Source organism: Melospiza melodia, chromosome 1 (assembly GCF_035770615.1).
Source record: "Melospiza melodia melodia isolate bMelMel2 chromosome 1, bMelMel2.pri, whole genome shotgun sequence".
Classification (NCBI taxonomy): domain Eukaryota; kingdom Metazoa; phylum Chordata; class Aves; order Passeriformes; family Passerellidae; genus Melospiza; species Melospiza melodia.
Genome location: NC_086194.1, coordinates 30,891,181 through 30,916,507, shown reverse-complemented (window position 1 = coordinate 30,916,507; position 25,327 = coordinate 30,891,181). Strand labels below are relative to the sequence as shown.

The 25,327-nt window shown below is 39.6% G+C and overlaps 1 protein-coding gene across 14 annotated transcripts in view; it reads right to left on the bottom strand.

Moving 5' to 3' along the window:
- The window catches only part of HDAC9 (histone deacetylase 9), a 454,863-nt gene that overhangs the window by 260,934 nt on the left and 168,602 nt on the right, over nucleotides 1-25,327 (bottom strand). For 7 of the 14 annotated variants that reach the window (XM_063152593.1, XM_063152628.1, XM_063152603.1 and 4 more), the window contains exons 1-2: nucleotides 15,019-15,113; nucleotides 14,530-14,592 (exon numbers count right to left, since the gene is read on the bottom strand). The exons of 1 other annotated variant lie outside the window; for it this stretch is intronic. In XM_063152593.1, the coding sequence (XP_063008663.1) occupies nucleotides 14,530-14,551 (22 nt within the window). In that variant the 5' untranslated portion in view covers nucleotides 14,552-14,592; nucleotides 15,019-15,113. Of the gene's footprint in view, nucleotides 1-14,529; nucleotides 14,593-14,722; nucleotides 14,965-15,018; nucleotides 15,114-25,327 lie in introns of those variants that run through there. 6 more of the 14 variants (XM_063152662.1, XM_063152671.1, XM_063152685.1 and 3 more) reach the window with 3 other exon arrangements.

Below are 25,327 nucleotides of genomic sequence, written 5' to 3'. Positions count from 1 at the left end.
AGAAGTTGTTTTTCCAGTGCTGTCATCTAGCCAAGAGGAAACATGGGTGTGAGCGTGGCACAAAGGGGATGACAAAAAGAGGTGGTAGGTATAAAATCAAATGCTGTCCTCTACCATACAGGATCTTCATTTTTTTTATCTCTATTATCCACACAAAATAATATTATTAATTACCTTAAGACATTTTTCAAAGCTGCAAAACTTAACAGCTAAGAGGTTACAGAGGAAAGACAGGGAAAAGAGCTAAATATTGACTAAATGCCTGAGAAATTTAAGACACGTGTTCTGAGCTATTATACACTGAACCCAATCCAATAATAGTTAAAAACCTCAGGCTCAGGTGTGCTTAAAAGCCTGTAATTCAAGAGGAGACCCTGCCTGATTTAACAGCACTGGGAATGTCTAGTAATGTTAACAATGCAAGAGTATAAGGCTATTGAGTATGACATCCTGGGCAGGAATGAGTAGACATTATATTCCGCTTCTTGCAAAAATACAGACACTTATTGGAGCTGTGCAAGCCAAACACGTCTATATTACTTGATCAATATTGAATCAGACAATATTTTGTATGGATATTGCACATAATAACTAAAACTCCAAGTCCCTCAAAACTATTATTGCCCAGTGGATTACAAGCTAGACGAGCAGAGATAAAGAGAGCTGCCATATTAATTTAACAATGCAACACTTTGGTTCTTTGTATTGTTCTCATGACATACAAAAGCCTATTGAGCGCTGAAAAAACCGCAGTAAGTTAGACCAAGAAAGTGATATGTCATTTTTAGAGGTCCAAATTTACCTGTGCAGTTTATCTCCTTTACTCAATTGATTTCTCCCTCTCTCTCACTTACATACTCTCCAGCATATCTGGCACCACCTTGAAAGAATTGCAGTCTTTTAAGTCTCCTGCACTGTCCTTAAGGACCAGGTGTGATATGACTTCTTTTAGCTGGGTTACACAGAAATAATCTCACCCAAAATTTTTAAATTGAAAAGTAAAATGTCCAGCATTAAGAAGCCCCTCAGACACACTGAAATCAAGGAGGAACCAAGAAGAACATATCCAAGTGATGACCTAAACTAGAACCATATTGTTTTGAGAGGTCCACAGCTGTAAGCAATGGGATAGTTACAACACTCTAATTCATGTTGGGGTTTGTGCCACATCTCCTCCTTCTTAACTCTGTCCTGGCTGTATCAAGAGCTCACTTTGGACCATGCCAGCACCCAGCCCACATAAACCACTGCCTGCTAGTGAGGTCAGCAGTACCCAGCAAATGCCCCATGTTCTGACACCATCACGTACAATTCACAGAAGCTGTTTTGCCTACCCAGCAACCTGAGGTTACAGTGCTCAACAGCCAGCACCTCATCTAGGGGCTGTTGAGGACAGAGGACTTTTTCCTTCAATCCAGAACAAATTACAACAGGTAACTCCACTACTTTGATGAAAACAATACAGCTTTAAATTCAACTAATAAATTAGGTTATAACTGAATAATAACATTTTTTACCCTTAATCCGTTTAAAGATGCTCAATAATCTTGGAAGGAATGTTCATGAGAAATTAACACATACCATGAAATGTGGACATTATAAAATGTAACAGGTAAGAAAATAGAAAAAAATGCTTGCATCACTAAGTCTAGCCTTGTGAATTTTGTAACACAACTCCTCTACGAGTAATTTTAATCTGCAGCCAAAAAGCTGCAGTTGGTGCTTGTGCTTCAGCCTCCTACCTCAGTTATTTATGTCTCTGCTCTCCATAGCTCTTACTGAGGCAAAAAAGTTCTAACATCTAAACTATTCTTTTCTTTGCTTCAGGCTACTATTCCATGCTTTACCATCTTTTGAGAACAAATAATTCCCTTCCTTCATTTATATTATTACCTTGAAGTTATTTATAGCCAGTGCCCACATCCCTTGAGCTCTCTGTTATAGGCTATAAATATAGCTCCCTTAATCCCTTTTCATATGTTTTATCCTCTAGTATTTATATCAGATTTGTAATCTTTATATTTTCTTTTCATTTTAAACTCTTTGGACCACAGCTACAGACATGATTGCATAAAAGTGGGGAAACAAAAAAATTGTTCATTTAAAATATGATCTGTTTATATTGCTATAATTGTGAACACACGAGTGATGATTGAAATGCATAAACTACTGTAATTGCTTTAATCTCCCAATACTTTTAAAATTAGTTATTTTGAATTTAAAATTTCTAATGTTTTTTATTAGCAAAAATTATTCTAGCCTAATGCGAGCCATGTATGTAATTCTAAAAGAAAAAGGGGAAAGAGATATTCTTTCCTCATATTTTCTTCAAGAAATTATATCCCCCATTAACAGCCACAACTGAGCCAATTTCTGTTTAAACCTGATTTGTTTTAATCTTAGAGATTTAGGGAACAAATTAAGTTTGATGCAAACTGATTTTTTAAGATGCAGTTATGAGCTTTGAAGTCTAATTGCATGCATTCTTTGAAATACAAAAGCATAAAATATTCTTTCAAAGGGTTAACAAGATGGTGACTGAAAAGGGTTTTACTGGGGCTGTGACACTTGGTACCAGCAAGGATCTGGTCCACAGACTTATCTGGACTTGCAAAACCTCCTTCACAAGGTGTCTCACTGGAATTTGTGCCCTGTTCTGTAACTTTATGGGAAGTCACAGGAACTCCACAGCTGATCAGAAATGGTTTTAAGGATGAAAAGCAGAAGGGAAATAAATATTCTTTTTGAATTTCAGAAAAGGTTGATAGTGCAGTGAGGCAACAGTAATTGCTATTTTAAGAGAGGTCTGGAAAGAAGAATAATGGAAAAAAGATTGATTGGGCTAAAGCCACAGATGAAACAAATCTCTTCAGGATATTTCATGGAAGGCTCTGAGGAATGCCAGAGGTCTTAATAAAGCTTTGTGATATGGAAACAAAATACAAAAGTTCACTCATTTTTTGCATGTGCACAGTAATTTCAACTGGGAGGAATGAGCTGAATATACCTTACTGTGCTTCATTAACCTTAATATAACCTTAAAAACAGATGGCTGTCATTGCAGACAGCTCAGTGACAACATGTGGTCAATGTACAGCAAGATCCAAAACTTAAAAGTGCTGAAAGCAGGATAAAAGTAAGTTTCCATATTCATCAATGAGGCTTTGCCACTGGGATTATTCCAGTTCTGTTATCCCATCTCAAAGGAAGCCATGCCAGAAACAGGAAAACACTAATTGGATTTAAGATGATTAAGAGCTTGGGAAGACTTCCATAAGTAGAAAGAGTCTGATTTTCATTTGTGCTACTATGCTTTTTCTGCATGGAACAGATACTATTTATATCCACCTAAACATCCATCCATCTATACTGGAAGAGGAAAACCATATTAGAAATGAGAATTATTTGCATAACTATGGGCCTTCTGGGGAGTGCAAGTAAGGGTTACATAAAAACAAAGCAGATTTAGTGCAGAAATGTAAGATTAATGTGTACAGCCTTCTTCCTGCAGAAAGTAACTACTGTCTTTCAGGTAGACTTTTTAATTGCATTCAGGATCATGAAGTTTAAGCATCTGACCATGTTATCTAAGGAGAAAGATGAATTTTCTTCTCTCTGCTGAGGGTTTGGACAATTAGTCAAGCACCACCTCCTGAGAGCTGGACACAACACGTTATTTCCTACAAGACTGTCACTAACTAATGCTTCTAGTTCCCCCCACTGGGGGCACAGTATGTGACTGTCACCAGCTCAGATGTACAGACTTTCACAGCAAAGCAACAGCAGTGAACAATTTCTCTCCTTTCAGATCTGGCATCTTCTACTCTGGCTGTTACTGTGGAGAGCTCAGTCGTTTTGAAGGGTTCTGATCCAAAAAATGTCTGTACAGCCTTGTGCCAGCCATGAGACTCAAACTGTGCCTTCAACTTGAAACTGCACTCAGTAAGAAATTTATAGCAACAACTGGGAAAATTATATGGTCCTTTGATCTGTGTTTGCTAACATGCCAGCCTGTCAGTCAGTTATTTTGTGGTTTCGGTTTACATTGGGAAGTATTTGATAACAGTACGTAAGTAGCAACCAGGAAACAGCATCAGGCAAAGTTTTTCTCCCATAACTTGAATTCTACTGATTTTCAGATTGTCTAGGGAATCTAAGGACATACAAAAGCACACTTAAGTTACAAAACTAGAAGACAGGAAGGACTCCAGTGGGAAAATGTTTGGCAAAACATTTTCTTTACAAATAAAAAATGGACCAGAAATTGAGTGCAAGAGCAATGAAGGTCTTCCTGGAACAGACACTGCACTGGTTCCAGTATATTCAGCTTTGGTGGAGGTTGCTAAGGTAAACAGAGATAAAATACTCTACTTAATGCAAAACCATGTACATTTTTAGGGTATTTTCCTTTCACTTCAACAGATAAAATGTACCCTGTGGATGATGAAAGGCAAGTTATTGACAGCTTCACAGGGACAAAATTAGCAGAAATTATACTTAATGGTAAAGTGCTATGTAGTTCACTGGAGTTTAACAACGTGTTAATTAAGTGTGAAATTTTAGGCTCTGTCCTGCAAAATGCTGAGAAAACCAAGGTGAAATCTCCAGAAGATTTCCCAGGCAGCAGGTTAAATATATTTTGAGGCCACTGTACGCCACAGCTAAAGCTGAGAGGAATGTTTGTGCCTCCCTTCCCCACTCGTGGCCCCTCTGACCCCAAGGATGATGCCTTCCTTCCCCACACTGCAGCACCCACTGCAGTGGTATGGGGGGCATGGCCCCTATCATGTTTTTAACCAAGATTAGCTCTTCATTCCACCAGCCCCAATGGACACATGAATACCCATGCTGGTACAAGTGATGTGACTGTCCAGCAGAAGAATGAGGGCCCAGAAGAAAGGAAGAGTCCAAATTTCTACACTCACTCATGTCTTTCTGGGTCTGCAGGACAACACTAAAGACTATTTGGGTGCTAACGTTTTAAAACCAGCCATTCACCTAGATCTCCTAAGCACTACCAGGACAGACCTGTAATAGTATTCCCTAGAAGAAATAACAAAGACAAATAACAAAGTCCTTAAGAATAAATTTCTGAGGTCTTGGGAACAAACATGTTCCGCTGCACACCTTCGGGTACCTGCAGATGAAGAACAGCAGACTCAGATGAGGAGGTTTATGGAATGTGTGTCTGCCTCTGGTGGGCTACTAGGCCTGCAGAAGGAAAACCACTTTGCCTCAGGCACTCATTCAAGCCTACCCCAACTAACTTGTTAAACCCAGAGTTCCCAAAACTTTTATTTTTAACAGGTTTAAATATAGCCATACCAGAGTGTCCTTAGTGAGGAGAGGCAGAGTGAGACTGGTGATAAGGCAATATATATATATAAAAATATATATTTGTAAATGCATGCCAGTAGATATGTAGATATGCATGACCAGTAACCAGAGAGAAGCATTCTTTCTTAGATAAGGTTTAAAAATTTTAGCCCAAGGGTAATTTTTTTCTAAATATTTCCATTTCTAACCATACATTTTCTAAACAAAATAGCTGTGTCAATATTAGTATCCTTATCATTCACAGCATCACCATTGCTTAATTCAGCTACATTAGCACTCCTTTACTTCTTTGCCTATGTCCTTTGGATTTTGGCATTTGCAATTTCCCCTCTTAGTAAGTTCTCCAGATGCCTCCATTATCACCCTGCATACACTGGCACATGAAGAAAAAGAACAAACAAACCAGAAAATCAGCACAGAGCTCAGAAAATTGCTTACTAGGTCAAGAAGAAAAGGCAGAGCAGGAATGGTGCAGCTGACACAGGGATGGAAATTTTTGGCAAAGCTCTGCTGAGATTGTTCTGCAGGTTCTCCAGGAAAACTGAGCTACATTTGGAGGAAAGGAGTTCAGGATGGTGAGATGCAGCAGAATTTGCAGTATGTGCATCAACAAAATCTGTGTCCTATACTGCTCCTTCTCACAAACCTCATTCTCAGACCAAGAAAACAGAAAAAGAATGTCACAATGGCAAGAGAAATCCCTGAACACTAGCTTAATGTGTCATTACAAGAGTAACACAGCCCTGGGTTGTTTTTAAAAACAACCTGGGTTGTTGATTCTAAAATATTCATACTTTCCCATGTATTCTTTATGATGGCATTAGAGATTTCTTTGACAGAAACTTCTCTCATCTCAGTTGATTTCCTTCTTAACTGTTTCCAACTATATTTTTCCTGTGTTCATGGACACTTAGAACTGTGCTTCAAAATCCCCTGGTTTCCACCTCCCACATAGTTCTCTTACATCTCCAGAGCCTTTCCCACCCTCCCTCACAACAGCATTTTAACATAGGAAGTGCTTGTATAGCTCATTTCTGCCCTACTACTCCATTTATAAAACTCCTTCATCATTTCTTCTAACCTTTCTCTTCCGCCAGTCCTTCTTTCATACTCCTTGAGAAAACCTAAGTAAAACTTATTCCTATTCCTATGGAATAGGAATAATTCATATGGAATTATTACTGTGATAACTACTCACAATGCTTAATAGGAACAATAAAGTTTTCTTCCTCTTCTGAAATAGATCCTGTAGGAAAAAACAGTGACAGCAAACAAAAGCACACAAACTTTCAGATGCGTGCATGGGAAGGAGTGGATGTTTCTTTGGAGTCTGGAGCAGTTTTGAGCATACACACGACAGGCTGGAGAGCCACCAGATCAAGGTAAAATGCTCTCCTGAATTTAGGTCTCACTGGGTTTCAGCAGCTGCTGTGCAAGGATTTTTAGGATGAGCCTTCTGAAGCATCCTAGAAATTTTTATATAGTCCTTTAACATTATGTGCCTACATGAAATAAGTATATGCTAATATGAAGAGAGTAAAATTATGAATACTGATGATTTTCCTTTTGTTATTTCTAACACCATTCTGTGCCTCATACTAACTCCATCAGTGTTTATGCCAGCACAAAGTCTCAAAAAATCTAGGTATTTTACTTTATGATCCTTTGTTATATTGCAACACATATTCTTTTAAGCACTTCAGAACTTCAAGGTCAAATTCAAATCAGAATATAAAAATTTTGAAGAGTTCAGGAGTTTTCCATTTTTCTGTCTGTAAAAAAAAGACTTGACAAGGCTTAGGAAAAATACACATTTTCAACCAGGATATTTATCTAGAGATCAAGCAAGTGGGTGTAGAGAAGTAAGAACTTACTGTCTCTGCAAAAACTGGAGATATGAGCAGGTAAATAAAAAGGCCAACACTAACATTTTACTAAATGAGTACAAAACTCCATAAAGAGTCTCTATGTGAGATTAAGCACTAACAGTCTGTTTTCCCCGCTTTCTCTCATACTGTTGCTGCACAACACCAACAAGGAGGGGGCCTTGGGCACCAAGAAAGAAAAAGGAAACTTGGATTAAGAACAGAACAATTGGGGGAAATTATTAAATTAACATTAAGCCTGCTCATTATTCCATTCCAGACTTCACTGAAATCGAATAACTGTGGTTCCTCCCTGTGGCATGCATACCTTTGACCACAGGGCTCATGAAAGAGGAACAATAGTCTTTGATTGTAAAAACATGATTTATATATTTGACATTTTCAAAGAATTCATTCCGTTACTTCTCTTGTGTCCCTTTGATGATATTCAGTCTTATTACTAGGAAGAACATGTTATCATTAAAATAAAGCAACCTGCATTTTTAGCACATTCATCTGCAGAAGGCCTGAATTCTTGGAGCTCATCATGTTTGTATACTCCACAAGCTGGAAGGAGTTTACAACCATGAGACATCGAACAAATAAAACAGATGTGTTGGCTGTGCTCAGATTATACTAAATGCCAAAGTACCTTTACAGTCATGCAGAGAACTGCCAGGCTGACAAAAAAAAATGAGCTGCTTATTATACAATGGGAGTTAAAGCAGCACTGGTTCAACCATGCAGAGGCTTCCACCGATTTTGCAAGCCTTTTTCCACCAGTAACATTTTAAAGTAGAACAAATCAGGTGCCCCCTGATTACACACAAAATCTGCACAAAGACAGAAACATGCCATTTATTTAGAGCAGAAAGCTAAAAGAGAAGGAATTCATTAGATAATTATAATCCTTTAATATTTCCCTTTTTTGTCAGCTGCCTGCTTCCTGAGCAAGAACTGCAGCAGAGGCTGCTCTGACACCCAGCTGAAGATTTGCTACTTTCCTATTTTTGCTGCTCTTTACTAAACTGCCACTAAAAGCTAAAAGCTTCCTCCTAGTTTTACACACACAAACACAAAAATCCCAGCCAACTTCCTCAGGAGAGAACAAGCCTCACTGTGTTCTTGAAAAACAACTCTGCTTTAGGTTTAAAGTTTTTCTACTGAGAAGAAATGTTTGTGTAGCAATCGTGAAGAACACTTGAATAAAATCTGTCGAATTGCTGAAGCTTCCTGTAATGCCCTGTGAAAATCACATAGAAGGCTACTTGTACAGCAGATATCACTTTTATGTAACAAAACTAGATGGGTCCATTTTGAAGGAGCTTTGTGCATATGTGACATGTTCACACTGAACATGGAGCTTGACAGAGCCGACCTCTAAAAATAGCACCTGGTTATCCTTGTTCTCATCAGCAGCCACAAGCTTGTCTCAGCTCTGTCATTTGGTGCATCAATCTGGCACCCCTCTCCCTCCTCCACAACAGACAGAAGCAGTGGTACCCTGAGGTATCTTGTTGTAGGAGAGGTAAGATGTTTGCATCTGCTGCGAGCACACATTTTAAACAATATCCCTGCCCCTCAGCAGGCAGTTATCATGTTGTTTTGGCAGCAGGAAGGAATCTGTGGTTTTTCTTGAATGTTGCTCTTCTTTATTTAAACTACCAGAAATAAAGCAAAAATGACAGAATGCTCTGTCTATAAATAATCATTCCGGTGTACAGTTATATTAGGAGGTAACTCAGATGGCATGATAACGCCTAACAGGCTAATCTTAGACCTGTAATGCCATAAGATGAAAATAACTAGGCTAAGAATAACTGACCCAGAGGAGTCAGCCTGTTAAAGAGATCCACAGAACAGGGCATTTTAGATTTTCATGTGTTTAACAATAACATCTGCTGACTGGTTTCTCTATGGTATTTCTTACCCAGCATTCTTACCCATCTCTCTACCCCCCACCAGTAGTTGGGAAAGGTTAAAATGCATCAACATCTGAAATCTCCCCCATCATCTACACCAAAACCTGAAATGAATGTGCATATTTTGCAGGCTGTCTATTCTGCTGTCTCCCAGCTTTTGGTTTCTCTGCAAAGACAGTGCAGAAGAGAGGGGCTGGGCATTCAGCACAGAAATGTGGGTCTGGCAGTAGAAGAATTACAAGCGTTCCACATATCGAGTGCAACCCTAATGAACTAAATGTATTCTGCTCATCGTTTTGTAGAAGGGAAGACTGGCTGGGGCTGTGTGTTTGAGTGCAGTGCAAACCAATACATGTTATAAAGCCAAACAGCTAAAGCAATAAAGGACTGAAGTAAAAAGCTGTTTTCCAATAAAGAGATTTAGTTCAACACGCTGAAGAGAGGGGAGCTAGTGTCCTAGCACCAGTACCAGAGAGCACCTGTACTAAATGCAGTGTTTAATGGTCTCTAAAAAGCACCGAAAGGGGGTTTGAAGTAATGTTTTGCATAGTTTTTTATTTACTTTCCAGCTTTTCTAACTTGCTATTCTTGTCAGTCTTGTACTTTGAATTTCAGGCTTTTCTCACAACCTATAAATATACCTCCTAATATAAAGCAAGACCATCAGCTAACCACATAGCATCAGAAGCTACAACTGGAATAAAAAAAAAACAAACCAAAAACAAAAGTAGGAAAAGGCAATGTTATAGCATTAGTTCTTACAGCATTAGACACATGAAATTGGAAACATCGGTCTGTCTTCAATGTCGTCTCAAACGCAAAACAGAAAAAGCAGCTTACTTCCATTTTCCCATGTTTTTGTTCAACTGAATTCACAACCAACGTTTTGCCCAGCATACATTGCAGGGCAAAGCCTCTACTCAAAATCAGTGAGACTGTAACTACATATAACCTGCAGGTCTATGTTGCATGTTTCTTCTCTTTTTATTAACTGTATATGGTTAAGGCCTTACACTTCCCTAAAAATTAATTAAAATACTTCTGCTATTACTACCAGGTTACCTTATACCTTGCCTTTACAAAAGGCATGGAAAAAGCCACGCTGGTTGTTATCCAGAACTTCCCTATACTGAATTTCCACACTCAATTTTTTTCATTACTCTGAAGAGAACCCCAAAACTCAGCACATCTATTCTCATTCTTTCTGCTCTCTCCGAAATGTTAGTGCCTGAAACACCATCAATGAAACATTTGGTATCTGTAAGAAATTTATGGTACCTGTTTGAGATACACAAATACGTCAAGTTTTTAATGAGTATCAGAGCAAAACTTTAAATGAACTTGCTTTCTGCAGGTTATTCACAGGAAAAGGCGAGCAAGTAAAAGTTTTGTTCAGGAAAAAACAAAAAAGAAGAAAAATATGGGAGGGCAAATATCAAAGAACTTTCCCTGAAGGCAATATAAATCCATGTGTAAAGCAAACCCCATGTATACAAGGTCATGCAGACACATGACAGAGACAACATACAGGACAAACTGTGCACACTGGGGTTTACTGAGGGAAGATTGCTCATGAGCTCCTGCCAACCCACGTACGGCACGATGCATGCAGCAGTAATTCTGTCATTTATATTCAAGTGACACAGTTTACATTTCCTGACTGGTGCAGAGAATAAACATTCACCACATCCACTTGCGACACCTGTGAAATTGAAGGTATTTTACAAGCCTGTAGGTAGGTGAAGCCAATCAAATTAATCATTCTGAACCATTACATCCCCTCTAGAACAGTTTTGCTCTATCGATTCCTGGTCCTGACAGGTATCATTTACTGTGTTTCACAGAAGGATTAGCTGACATAAGCAGGATTGTGTAACTTGCTCAGGTCACCTGTCAACCCATTGACAAGTCAAGCTTTAAGCTCACTATCTCCTTGAACTCTGATTTTTCAGCGGAACAGCTTTGGGCAGGAAGCAGAGGATGTCTTATCCAATAAAAACCAAGGTGGAATTCAGGCAGGGTACTGCAAGGCTGTACATCAAGATATGGCCAATGGGGAGGACTTAACAACCTTACCCTCTGAAAAACCAGCACTGTCTATTAAATCACCAAAAGCTGGCAGGATTTCCTTGTAAGTCCCACATCAACAGATACCAGGATTGGGTAGGTCCTTCCTTCTCCTTCACATAAGTACCATCTATTTAAGAAATATAGTCCTGCATTGGTTATTATTAACCACATTTTAATGAGTGTTTTTCCCATGGACTGCGTTGCACCAAATGCTTTTTTTCAAGAACTTTCTGTTTATTACTTGTACTGTGAAAAGATCAGAGGTCACGAGCCAGAGGCTGAATGTTAGGATCCACTGTGGCATTGCACACACATGGAAATTGAGTCTTTTTTGTGTAAAGTAAAAGGGACAGAATAGATAAATAATTCCAGGTAAATAAGAGGCTTTAGACCCCAGATTTATTTTGTAAATGTGAAGTTAAAATAACTATGGTACCAAATAAGAATACATCAACATAATTTTCTCACATAAAGATGCACAGCACTTGCTGCTGCATTTTAGAGCAACAGTACCATATGGAAGAATTTAGTTCAGCCTTGTAAAGACAGCTGAAACTGCTCTCTGCAGTAAGGTGTAGGTGTCTGCAAATTACACAGCTTCTTAGTCAGCGCCGATCTAGATTGCTCCATTCATAATTAGACTTTTGATTGGTACCTATCCAGATCATCTCATTCATAGTATGACTTACAAGCAAGGATGGAGACAGACAGGCAAGGCAGTAATTGAGGGAATACCAGGAGAACTGATTCTCATGTTAAAGTATTTCCTATGCCTGCTTTTGTCAGAAATTTCTTAGACATTTTGTTTTGCAAATCCAATACATTGACCAGTGAACTTGTCCTCTTTGGGGGATCTCTCCAGCCCAGCTTAAAATCAGTTGCATAATATATGTGCATTGTATCTGCATACCAGCAAACCTAAAAATCTGACTGTTCTTGTCTGTTTTAAGTTATTCTTGAAGTCTTTGGAGCAAGCACATGAAGGGTGCAAAGCACAAACTTTTATGAATCTGTTATTTTCTTCACTACATGCTACTTTTTAACCTTAGTATAAATCACGTACATTTAAGTGAAGATAACTTTAAAGTTAAGGGCATTGTGAAAAGGAAAATTCAAATGACTGTTTCTGGCTTCTCCAAATGCTAGTGCATACTGTCACACCCTAGCTATTTCTTTCTTCCCTACATGCATCATAAATGGAAAGAATGAAAAGTTACCAGAACTGATCCTGCAAGATGCTGAACGTGCGGGAGATGGAGGTAACCAAGAGCAGCGCCAGGCTTTGAGGTTTCATGTGACATGAACTGAAACTGCAGACTATGTATAATGTCAATTACTTGCCATCTAGTTGCATATTTTAAAGGCCAACTGAAACACAGAGGAATACTTAATGTTCCACAGAACATATATATACTTACACATCTTTTATCTGCATAATGTTATTCAATAAGATTTTGTAGGATTGTTTTTAGTCGAAACCCCCCCCTTACTCCATTTGGCACTACAGGGGAAACTGTGTATATTATATGGACTTACCTAATGTACTATCAGATACAAACTAACAGTTATATGATATTCTTATTTCCAATGAAGACAAGCAGAGCTATAAACTTACAGAAAATCACCTTATTTTCTTGAGTTTCAAATGAAAAAATTGCTATTAGTTGGCAGTTAAAGGGTAGCATAGGGAGATAAACTCCCCAATTTTTCACTTGTGAACCATTTATTTCAACTTGACATAGCACTAAAAAAAAACAACAGCAACAACAAAAAAAGCAAAACAGTAGGGAGAGGACACAGTCAGCCTTATCTCTAACCAATTTAAAAGCACTGGACACCTGTTGAGCTGTTCAGGAAAACTGAGGAAATGCAATGAAGCAAAGCAACAATTCTTGAACAAGAGGTTGACACTGTAGATGGCTTTACAGAAGAACTGTAACACTTCCAGGAAAGCTTTTGCTCTTACCCACAGTCTTTGCTAGAGCTTTGCTGTTCATAATTTTAAATGTGCCTTCACGTGATTTGTGTCCCTGACAAAAGAGCTGAAATTGATGATCAACAACCTAAAATAGTATGTAAGAATGGAACACTAGCAAAACTTTTAGCTCTTATTCTACAAAGCAGGAAAATAAACAGTTTAAAAAAAACAGACATAGACTCAACAGGTGTACTGAAAGAGGTAATATGTGAAGAGAGGTATGGTCCACACATATAATTATCGTTAGAAACAGAGGTCATTCAAGTTTTGGGAAAAAAGAAAAAGAAAAAGAAAAAGAAAAAGAAAAAGAAAAAGAAAAAGAAAAAGAAAAAGAAAAAAAGAAAAAGAAAAAAAGAAAAAGAAAAAGAAGTAAAGGGGGCACAACTAAGATTAAAATAAATGCAAATAATTAATCCTGTATTCCACATATGGATCTTCTATAAAACTAACACTTCCTGAAAAACAAAGTAAGAAACCTAGGTTGAAATAGATATAAACCAGAAAACACTGTGCCTTAACAGACAAGAGTTTCATCCCAATGAAAACTGTACTGGAATTAACTTTAGGAGAGAATAGGCAAGGGTAGACAACCTGAAATGTTGACATTTTTAGCCCGTCTAAATTGAATGGCAATGATTCTTCCAAGTTAATTTATCCTCAGTAGCAGGTCTCAAACACAGCTAGGAAGGAAACTAGAAACACAGGGGTAGCTGTGAGGAAACATGCAATGTTCTTTCTGAGCAGCTTTGAAACACCTTCATGAAAAAACACATCCAATTTACATCTCAGTGAGCTCTTACCTGAAACTAACATTGCCAGGTTCACAAATATTTTTAAAGGAACAAAATAACCATGCAGTTTAAAGACATTTTGCAGTAGCACTGTAATGCAAAGAGAAAGGTATTGGTATAAAGCCCCCTTCATATGCAAACTAGAGAAAAGGAAACTCACAGAAAGAGCGAATCCTGTTTACAACAGACATACGACTAGAATTGCTTATGAGGGGCTCTAAATGCAGCCTCCTGACAAGGTCTGTCCGGGAAGCCTCTCCCTGTGAACAAGCCTCTACCATGAGCCCCATTTTGCAATCCCGCAACAAAACAAACAAGGAAACCCAAACTCGACTCCAGTTGCGAGCATGTTGCTGCGTCTGGAAAGCAGCACACCAAAGGAGACAAACTCCTCGCAAAAGCAGCAGCAGCTGCAATCTGAAATACTTCCAGAATTATATAACAACAACTTGGATAAAGCCCACAAAAATTAAGTCACTTCTTGAAAGGAAGGGTGTTTACTTGTCATGCCAGGCTGTATGTCCCCGGTCAGCCACTCAAGTCTAAGGCACGGAGCTGTCTCTTACCTGAGCTGATCATACTGTGCATTCTTTGCTGAGCCAAGAGCTGTTCACGTCCAGAAACCCCATCTGAGGAAAAACACGATTCACTCTCGTAAATTGTCTGCAGCATATTCCAACCGGTCTGCACTTCAGCTACACAAGAGACTCATCACTGCACTTGCACATAGGCGTCGGGCACGACCCTCTGCAGTCCTACCTCCTTCAGCGAGGGTCGTAAGATAATATGCTTCGGCAATTAGCAGTGTTTAAGCATTTGCACAAGTATCTATGAGGAGAAGGAGAAGCCCAGACCCGCCGTCGGCAGCCCCCGCCCGCAGGCAGGGAGCCGTGAGCGTGCGGGGGGCTGAGCGCCGCCGACTTGGAGCAGTTGTGTTCGGGCAGCCAGCGGCAGGTGGAAGAAGAAATGAAGAAATATCTCTGCGCTTTGGGCTTCCTGGCAGGGCGGGGAGGGGGGGAACTGCCTCTAACAAACTATCAAACGGAATAAGCCACCTTTCCAGGCACCGGGAGCCGCGGAGGGTTTAACCGAGCTGACCGCAGCCCAGCCCCGCGCTGCCGTGCCCGCGCCCCTCTCGCTGCCGGCCGGCTGTCCCTCGGCCAGGCGGCGGGGCGAAGTTGGCGGGAGCAGCAGCGACAACTCATTTGCATTTGAATTGACACCCTCGTGGCCCAGCGGCGGCAGAAATAGAACAATGGCCGGCCTGAGCCAAAAATAGGTCAAGCATGGCCGGGTGATTGGAGCCTGCATTAATGCGTTTAAAAATACCACAGCAAACACAGCTGTCCAGTCTCCGTCTTTCAAACTGCCGCCCGTCCTCTGCGCGCCGCCCGGCCTCGGGCTCAATTAACCCCTTCCCCCTGCCCAGAGCCACTGGGGACACGCCAGGGAGGAGGCAGCAGTGGGACAGGGACGGGACTTGCGCCCCTCTCCCTCCTCGCCCTCCCCCGGGGAGTGTTTTGTGCACAGAGAGCAAAACGCCACGGCCTCTGCCCGTATCGGTCCTAAAATAACGCAGGGAGGTTTTGCTGGCGATGTGGTTTCTGCCTCGCCCACGCGCAGCCATCCTGTTGTTCTATTTTTGCTGCCCGTTTCTCTGGCTACGCCACCGTTGGCTTTGGCAGGGGAGGGAGCCCGGCGGCCGCCAGCGCCCGGCAGGACCCGGAGAGAGAGGGAGAGAGGAGAAAGGAGAGAGGCGATTTCTGCAGCTCCGCGGGCCGGGGGGAGCAGCAGGCGGGGGCACATGCCAATGCGGACCCGGGTTTGTGCGTGCAGCTATAAGCGGCCTTTCCGTATTTAGCATGCTTCACATAATGCTTATAGTAAGTCACCGATTGTGGCACGGCGTGTTAGACGCGCTTACGGACTATGCACTGTTTGGTTGACTTGCTAAAATTTGGAGAGAGGCTGAGTAGTTCACACTTATTTTTAGAAGCATTAGGCAATTTACACAGCGTCTTTTTCAGTTCTCCAAGATGATGTGGTTTCAGAAGAGCAGCTTTTGACAGCGTATCAGACAACAGCACCATGCTCCTCTGTGGTTTGACAAGTTTCACACATGTGAAGCCCGTTTTTCATACTGGTGTTTCAAAAGTTGCACCTCATTTCATCATTAATATACCTACACACAGATAACTTTCATTTCAGTGTTACAGACAGTACTTTACTTCTCAGAGCCCTACTCTGCCTTATTGCACTTTTATACAGGTGACCAAAGCCTGTTGCTATCTATATTATAAAGCAGCTTGACTACTCTCATACCAAAATTATAAGTCTGCTCCATGTTCCTGCTCCATGGGAGCAACAGTGGCCACTGGGATGTAATTCCTCACCATAAATCAAGAAGCCAATACAGAAGCCATGTTGGAGCTTTCTAGAAATCCATAGAATTCTCAACTATCAATATAATATTTTACTCCTAAAGACACAAGAATTTGCCCAGTATTTGGGGCCCTCTTCTGCCTTTTGGTGAAGAATCTTCTGTATGCTTACATGACAGATCATAGCTAAGGGCAGTGTATTTTTTAATATACTTCTCACCGTTGTGTTACCAAAGAAAAAATTCCCAATAACAAAGTACTGGGGCACTCCTATGAAGTTTGGCTACTTGATGGCACCTAGGAAGTCTGTGGCTCAAGTCTTCCCATCATCCCAAACCTTTTCTTCTTCAATGTGCCAAATCACCTGGTCCTGGTGAGAGTGAAGGCCTGCCCCCTGGACAGGGAGAGACCGCAGCAGCTGGCTGGGGTCTCTGAGGTTTTCCCTGCAGGATCCTCAAGTCAGTAGCTATCACTTCTTGCTACCCTGCTCTCCTTGGCATCTCTCTCCCTACTGAGGAAGCAGTGAAGCCCTGCAGATGGCATTGCACCCAGCTCTGCAAAGGGCCATGAGCAGGGGCAGGGGCACTGACAGCACAGTGACAGGTAGGGTGTTACAGTGCAAGATTTCAGATAAGCACAACACATACCATTGCATCATGAATTGCTGACAATTTGATATCATAAACATTTTCTCTGGAAAATAAAAATACTCAAATGTTTTGTGGGAAATATGTGGCCTTTCCAGAGCACAGAGCAGTTTAATACAGTGCAAGAAGCATCACCGGCAGAAACAGAAATCTCCTCTAATGCAGAAAAAGCTTTTTATAGACAGAAGTAAATAGAAAAAGTGGAATTGCTTATGCCCTTCAGCCAAACAGAACATGACGCTGTTTGGTGATTCAGCGCCTCAAAATAATCAAGTTCCATATTACAGGGAAACACGGGAGGAATAAGTTAAAAACAGGTCAGAACATGGAAAACTGTGGAGTGTGGGATCTGGTATTAGGTACCCATATGTTTTTATAACTTCTTATATATGCAGCTGCATTTTGAAAGATAGTGTTCACAGCTCTAAATGACTTAAAATACTGCAGTAACAAACTAAAAGCAAACTATATTCAAGAGCAGAAAATGTACACTTAGATATTTAGCTTCAACTGTTCTTAATTCTGACGTACATATTTTAAACTGACAGACACATAAACTGTCTTATGTTCACTCATTCACAGACCGTAATAACTACAGCATGATGCCATACATTTTAGATGATACATAAAAACGATATAAAAATATTTTACTTATGAAATCAGTCACCACAAAGGTAGGGTTTTTACAACCTGAATTCTTCCAACTTGCTTTGACATAGTATAAGCCTACTTTGGTTCATGCTTTGGTTTAAAACACATGTGTAAATCCATTTCTTTTCAACATAATATTTAATCACATGCTCAAATTCTATTGATTGCAATAGAATTTAAGCACATAGTTAAACACTTTGCTGAGTCAGCCCAGACTTTTACTGCGCAATCAGGTGAATTTAAAGAGCTCCTTAAGAGTCCCACAGGGGAAGGATAAAGGGTTCATGCCTGAAGAAAATCTGGTTTGTATTTTTAAAGCTATGGATGTTATAAGGTGACATTTTCATACAGGAACATGAGGGGATTTTTTCTGTTTTTTCAAATGCATTTCCTAAACTTGGAGAAGTTTAATGACGCTAGCAGTGAAGGTAAACTGCTGAAATGATTTAGTGCTGCTGAGGTGACTCTAAATGCAATCAGCCACTTTATAGAAAACTTAAGGCATGTTAGTAGCACTGTGATCTCATTATAGCATTTTCACAATGTGTTTTTCTTATTTTCCCTCTGAGTTGTTAAAAACAAATAAATATAAGGAAATTAAATCTGGAAGCCCCATTACTGCAACATTAAGACTAAGAAATGAAGCCTTCAAATTGGAAAGAGTTAGGATTTCTACTGTGTTATTAACTCTGCAATATTATAATTAAGTAATACTTTTGTCTTTTTTTTTTTAAATTTTTATTTTCCTTTCAAAGCACAAACAGTATATTACTGATTGTTTTTAGCATATCCCATTTCTCACATGCTATTCTGGAGCATTGCCTTCATTCATATTAATAATTTAGTTTCAACTTTTGCAGTTTTCTTACTTGTAAATGAATACTTGCACAGATTTTTTTATCATAATGCTCAATTGTATCACATAAATATTGAACACATTAAAAAAAGAGATGTTCTCTAGCTTCTAGTCATATGCTTAAATGAGGACATTGCAGTCTTACAGGTGTCCCATTCAACCTTTTTTCAGTCCCTTTTTCATTTGGCAAGTGAAAAAGCAGGAGTAATAGCATGCATCAATGTCAAACAATTCATAAACAAGTGGGAGCTAAATTAAGGTTGCATGAGTAGAATTAAATTTGGCCTATTTCAGTACTGGAGGTTAGAGTACTAATCTTTGCAGCCTAAAGACTTCCTAACTATTTTTGTGTACCCAATCACTGGGATTAAAAAAAAAAAAAAAAAAAAAAAAAAAGAGAGAAGAAAAAAATTAACTATTGTATAGAACAGATGTTTCTGAAGCCACAGTTCATTAGATACCATTAGTACCACATGAAACCCAAACATCCAGCATAAATTACTGCAGTTTATGATAGAGGATTAACCATGTTAACGAACAGCTAAAGACTATTACCACAGAGAAGCAGATGGTTTGGGAGCAGCAAGAAATCAGGGGAGATGCTGTAATGGTCTGGTCCTGCTCCCTCTTGGAACTAAGGGACCATATTCCAAGTCCCTGGAGGATTTCAAATGGGTTGCTTAATCCATGTGCTTTGGTTAGAAATACAAAGTACAGGAATGTTTCCAGCCAATTCTCTGTGCAGCAAGCCTTGGCATTGCCTGTGCAGGAATACATGGTGCTTTTCTTTGCAGGGCTGGGAAACCATGTGACGGGCATTTTTTAAGTGAGGAGAAAACTGCAATTCTAGTGGTTTAGCTCAATTCAAGCTTCAAAGGAATTTTCTGGGACAAAGAAAGGCATATCTGTAGCTTTAGGGGATTTTGTGACAAACAATGGGAGAGTAAAACTTTACAAAGTTCAGAGGATAAGAAGTGCTATGTAAGATAAATGTACGGCTCTCTTATCATCTCTTGTATAAGAATACAAAGAGTCTTGCATCTTTCTCATGCAAAGTAGCTCAGGGGTTTTGTAACTAGCTGATGACATCACTTCTTTCTCCTCTTAAAATACAATTTTTTGTTCACATAAATAAATCTACTAGAAATTAAGTCTTAGATTCAGGACAACACCTCAACAGCACATAGTTGATTATAAGCACAAGGCTTAAGTTGAGCATATGCTTAAGGGCTTCATAAATTCAACTTTCACTAAAGTAATAAAAAGACCCTAATACTAATATAGAGATATGTAGCAAGTAAATATTTAGGTTAGGGAAAACATCAAAATTCATTTATTCTGTTGACAAAGTCATTTATCAGGTTGGAACTAAAATCTCCGTGTTTTGTGGCAAGACTGAGGTACATTGCACATAAACAACACAAGCCCAAGTAATATCAGATAAATGACAAATAAATGGCTCAGACCAGCAAAGCACTTTCTCCCTTTTATGCCTTTATGCCATTAATGAGTTTAGAGGAGCTATGAGCAATATGAGATTTCCTGGCTCTTCATGCCTATGCCCACTTTCCTTAGAGAGACATTAGAGCTGTGCCTGCTGCTCCTGGCTCCACCGGGCACACACCTGGGTGCACCTGCACAAAGGAGCCCTGGAGCACATCACCTGGGGCAGCTGCCAATATGTTCAACATCCTCCAGGCATTTCAAGCTTGTTGCACACCTAATGAGCAGATAATCTGAGCCTCCATGCAGGGTTCTGCACTGCATCTCCTAATCATGGGTAGGCTGGCAGGTCAGATCACTTGGTCACTTCCTGGACAACAGATTTCTAAATCCTTATGTCTAGAAAACCAATAGAAACACCATCTCTAGCTTGTAATATATGTTTGAGTGATTTATTTTGGGTTTAAGATGAGAAATGTAGGCCATGCATGCTGCCTGGAGAATTGAACTGTGGAAACCAATGGCCATGCAAAGGTTTTGGAATTACAGCAGAAGCCAGCCAACCAAATACAAGCTCCTAGGATTACACCAGGACCAAAAAGGCTAATAAAATCCTTGGGAATATAACAGGTTTGTACTGAATAACAGCAGTAAGATGATATACATATTACAGAATATCTTGGGGTACTGTAACTTCTCCCATTATAAATATTTGAAAACAAATGCTTAAAAACTGAGGCTGGCTAGACATGCCACATGCATAAAATACATTTGGAAAACCTTTGAAAACTGGAAACTTAAAGACCTGTGATACTAAATTTATTGATGAAGCTCAGGGGCGGCTTGGCATTGTCTGCAATGCGCAGGGCAAGATGTCCAGTGAGATAGTAAAATTGTTTTTCTTTTAAGAAATAAGGCCTTAAGAAAAATCCATTTATTAGAAAAATTCAGGCCAGAGGTGGACATGCATTTTAAGCATGCTTCAAACACTGCAGCAACTTCCAAATGAGCTTTACATCAGTGTTGATCATGTCTCTGAGAAGAAGCTTTAACAGTTCTGTACGTCGAGCTTAAGGCAACTTTTGTTGTAGAACTCCAAGACAGGTCTTACCTCATGAGTCTGAAAAGGGAGATCATGGGAGTAGAATTACAGACTTGTTTTCCTTGAAAAGGATCTCTAAGATCATTGAGTCCCATCATTAATGTAAGTATATCCAAGTCCACCAGCCAGTTCCCACTTCAGGTACCTTCAACACTAGTAAGAACTACTAAGTGTTGCTGAATTGATGGAATAATAAATTCCACAGTCATATATACTAAACTAAACTAATTATTCCTCTATCAGAAATAATTTTATTATTTGAAATTATCCTCTCCTGAAAAACAAAGGCTTAATTTCTGTCTTTTTTTTTTTTTAATCCAAACTATGTTTACTTTCCTGTGATACTAGAAAAGCTTTTAGAAGAGTAGAACAATGGAGTGCACTGTAAATAACTTGGGGAAAAAAGCCTTTGAGGAAAAAAAGAACCCACAAAGTGTTTGCTTCATTTTGCTATTCAAAGCTGCCCTTTTATATCAAATAATTAGATTTCAAAAATAGGGTCTTTCTAAAACAGGCTTGGATTGATGAGGTGATGAGGTGGCTTTACATGATATATTACAAGCAGATTATAAATCTATAGTAGATTTATAGCAGATCTTTAGCAGATAGATACCAATGTAGATTGGAACAATTACTCTTCTAAATTTAAAAAAGAAAAGACATTTTCTTAAATTTAAAAAAAGTTGAAATTAAGTCAGAGAACTGTCACTTCAATCCAGTGGAAGCTTGGCCAAGAAAAAATAGAGCACGAAAAGGGCCTCCTTTAATGTGTGGGCCAAAGAATGGACCTGAGATGCCAGACCATGTGCTTGGCTGTGGGCACACACCAGTTTCTCCCACCGTGCTGCCTGCTTGGATCTCCTTCCTATGCCAGCATCCCCACCCCTCACAGGGGAGCATTGAAGCACATGGAGAAACAGTGCTGGATGCACAAACATGCCCCTGAGAGCAGTAACAAATTGACCACTGCTGCCCTGAAAAGGTCATATCTCACACTGGTCAATAATGCTGTTATGAAACCACACAAATCCTCACGGTTAGCTGGGCCAGGATGGCAGCAACCTTCTGCTGGGCTTTTATCAAAATGTTTCAGTAAACCCAGATCCAGTTTTCATCTAATTTAATTTTCTTCATCCTCTTGAACTTGGATAAGGAATAGATCTGCAACCCAAAATGTAATCAGTATTCACCAGCCTGGGAACTGATTTTACACTGCTGGTGAATTTGGGGCAATGTTAAAACGATGAAACTGTGACTTCATTGAGTAAACTGTAAATATTTTGCCTGACTTCAGTAGAACCGGCATTCCTTCTGAGGAGCAATACAATCTTAATTTCTGTAGCAAATTTATATAGATTGGAAAAGAGGGGAGGAAAATCAAAATACAATTGAAAGCAAGGTTTCATTGCTCTGAAATGAAAATTGCAACACATTCCAAGTAAATAGAACCTCTTCCTTTAGCTAAGCAAACCACTTTGAAAATCCCTTGAAAATCTTAATGCATCCATCCACTTGCTGCAACTGAAAATACCTTTACACTATGTAAAGGCAGTATGTACTACGTACAATATGCACAGTGGCACTGCCAAAATGTGTCACAAACTTGACTTTTGTAAATACAGGCATCCAGCTGGTAATCCTAAGGCCAAACCACTCCTAAGAAGGCTTCTACACATCCTTCAAGCTGATTTAGCCAAATCTTGAAATGTTCAGTTTGCTAGGCACTTGATCCCACAGAAAGGATGGAAAAAATAGAGAGGGAAGCCACAGCAAATGCTCAGCAAAGTCAGACCTCAGCAGGCAGATGTGGGCAGCTGCAGCTGCTGCTTCCACATGTCCCTCATCTGCCCCATCTCTGGCTTAAAGGAGAAAGATGTGGGTGCTCCAGCTCTCTAGGACAAAGGGACCAGGCTGGTCCCAAGCCCTAGTTTCCTAGAATGAGAACTGTTCACAAAAAACCTGCCAGATTCTTCTGAGCCTCAAACCAGGCTGTGTGCAATGGCTAAAAACTTGCACAGGTCAAAACTGATAATCTGCTTTAAAAGCATGGGGAAGTAGGAAGATAATACACAGAATCCAGGTTCAGACAATACTCCCATTCTAATCAACTTCAATCAGATATATTTATGTCTTGCAAAGAATCTGGGAGGGGAATGCTCTTGTAATAACTTCAACCCTAATTGCTGCTGGGAAAGCGCAGTCCAAAAATGAAGTAGTAAATGAAAAGTAACTAGCTAGTGCTGGAATCCCAATGCCATGAGCAGAGAAGACAAACTATTTTCAATGACCTTAAGCTTCTGACCATTCAAAATATGGGATCAAACTTGGGCTCCAGGCCTGTTCTAAAAATATCATAGCAGTCCTCTGTGCACTTCATACCTTGCTGATTGGTAGTGGAGAGAACAGGGTGACAGCGCAGGTGATAATGACAGGAAAACAACTCCTTTCAGTCAACAATCTGAGGATCTGCACTGTCACAAGCCAGGTCTCACACAAGTTGTCAGTCGCAGATGGGCTGGTCTGTGCATGCTATGATTGCACTTCATTTCCAGCCCCTCCTCTTGTTAAAGCACTTGCCAGTGAAATAAACTGCTAAGTACATTTCAGTACTAAGTACAGAGATTTGGATTTTTTTTTTTAATCTGAATATAATCCAAACAAAGAGTTATGATTAGTCTATGAAAAAAATGAGTGCATTTTCAGCAGCCCACAAAATAATGCTATATGCAGGATAAGGGCAGTCTTGGCTAAAAATATGCACGGACAAAAGTTAGATCAAGGTGGCATGTATGGACTGAGTCCACAGGAATGAATAAAGAAATCACAACCCAGATTATCTTTAATATTATTCTCCATCTTCTCTCCTTACCTCTGCTGGAATTCCAGGAAAAAAAAAAAAAAAAAAGCTAAAAAGGTGGAGGCAGAAAACTTGGGCAACTAAAAAGTGAACATACAGTTGGCAAATTATTTACTTGACAGGACTTAGCAGCTTTCCACATCTCAGAAGACAAAGGATGATAACTAAAGTCATGAGACTGATTTTGTGTTATCTGAAAAAGGGGTGCAGCAAAATTGGGCACCACCTTAACTAAAAATAGATGTGCTGTAATAATAGGTCTGAAAAAATCCTCATAAGTTAATTACCAGTGTGATGAAACAGGCTTAAGTTTGGTCAAGCTTTATTTTTCATTTTAATTGCCAGTAAGAATGTTTCTAAAAATAACATTCTTGTGTTTTATAATATTAATTTCCTTACCATTCTAAAGAAATGCTTGTCTCCAATTTTAGACTATACAGAAATATGACAGCCTTGCATTTAAGGAATAATTTACTTGAAGTAATGCAGCAGAGTTGGTTTTATTTAGAAACTTCAAAAAAATGCTACTGTAAGCTATTTAATCACACAGTTTTCTTTCAATCACTATTTACAGGCATACAAAGCACATTTCGCATAAAGACATTATATGTATAAACCTCTTATATGTGTGTGTGTGTGTGTGTGTGTATAAAAAATTAAACAGATTTAAAGCACTTTCAGCTACTGGTGTCACACACCACAGTTGAAATACTAAAGCACAAGTACATTGATGTAAACAACAACAACAAAAAATTTAAAAGGCATCTCAGTAAATGTCTCATTTAAAACATGTGATGATCGAGTATTTTATTGACTTGGGCCCTACATCATTGTATGTACTTTTGTTCATTTAGTGTCCTCTCAGATGCAGCAGAAAGCCTCCAGCAATTCAGAGAGACAGTATGCTATTCTGGGACCCAACAGAGAATGAATAAGTTGAGAAGTTGAGCAACTAACTATATTTGTAAGGGGAAATCTCCAAGGCATACCTACCAAAAAGAATGTCAGGCTGGAAATACACCAGGATGGTTGCCAGCAGAAATATTTCATCAGTCAATCTTTTACAGTCCTATGGCTCCCATTTCATTTTTTTGCCAAGTTATTTAGAACTGCAGGCACCAGCAACATACAAGTTTGGGATGTGTCTTCATTTCTCACATGCTTTTTCTGGAAATCAGCTGGTTTGTGATACTTTGCCTTCTGATCCAAAGACCACAAGCTTGTCACAGGATGCCACAAAGGGGTTTGTGCAGTGGGAAGAGAAGGAAAGGACAGAGGTGGTCAGTAGATCATTAGTGGCTTTGTACCTCCTTCAGGGTGACCTGCAGCTGTGGAGGGCTGGATCAAATGATCATGGTTACTCCTTCTCAAGTGGCATTGGAAAAGAATGGGTTTCTCATGCATGAATCCAAGGACAGCCATTTCTC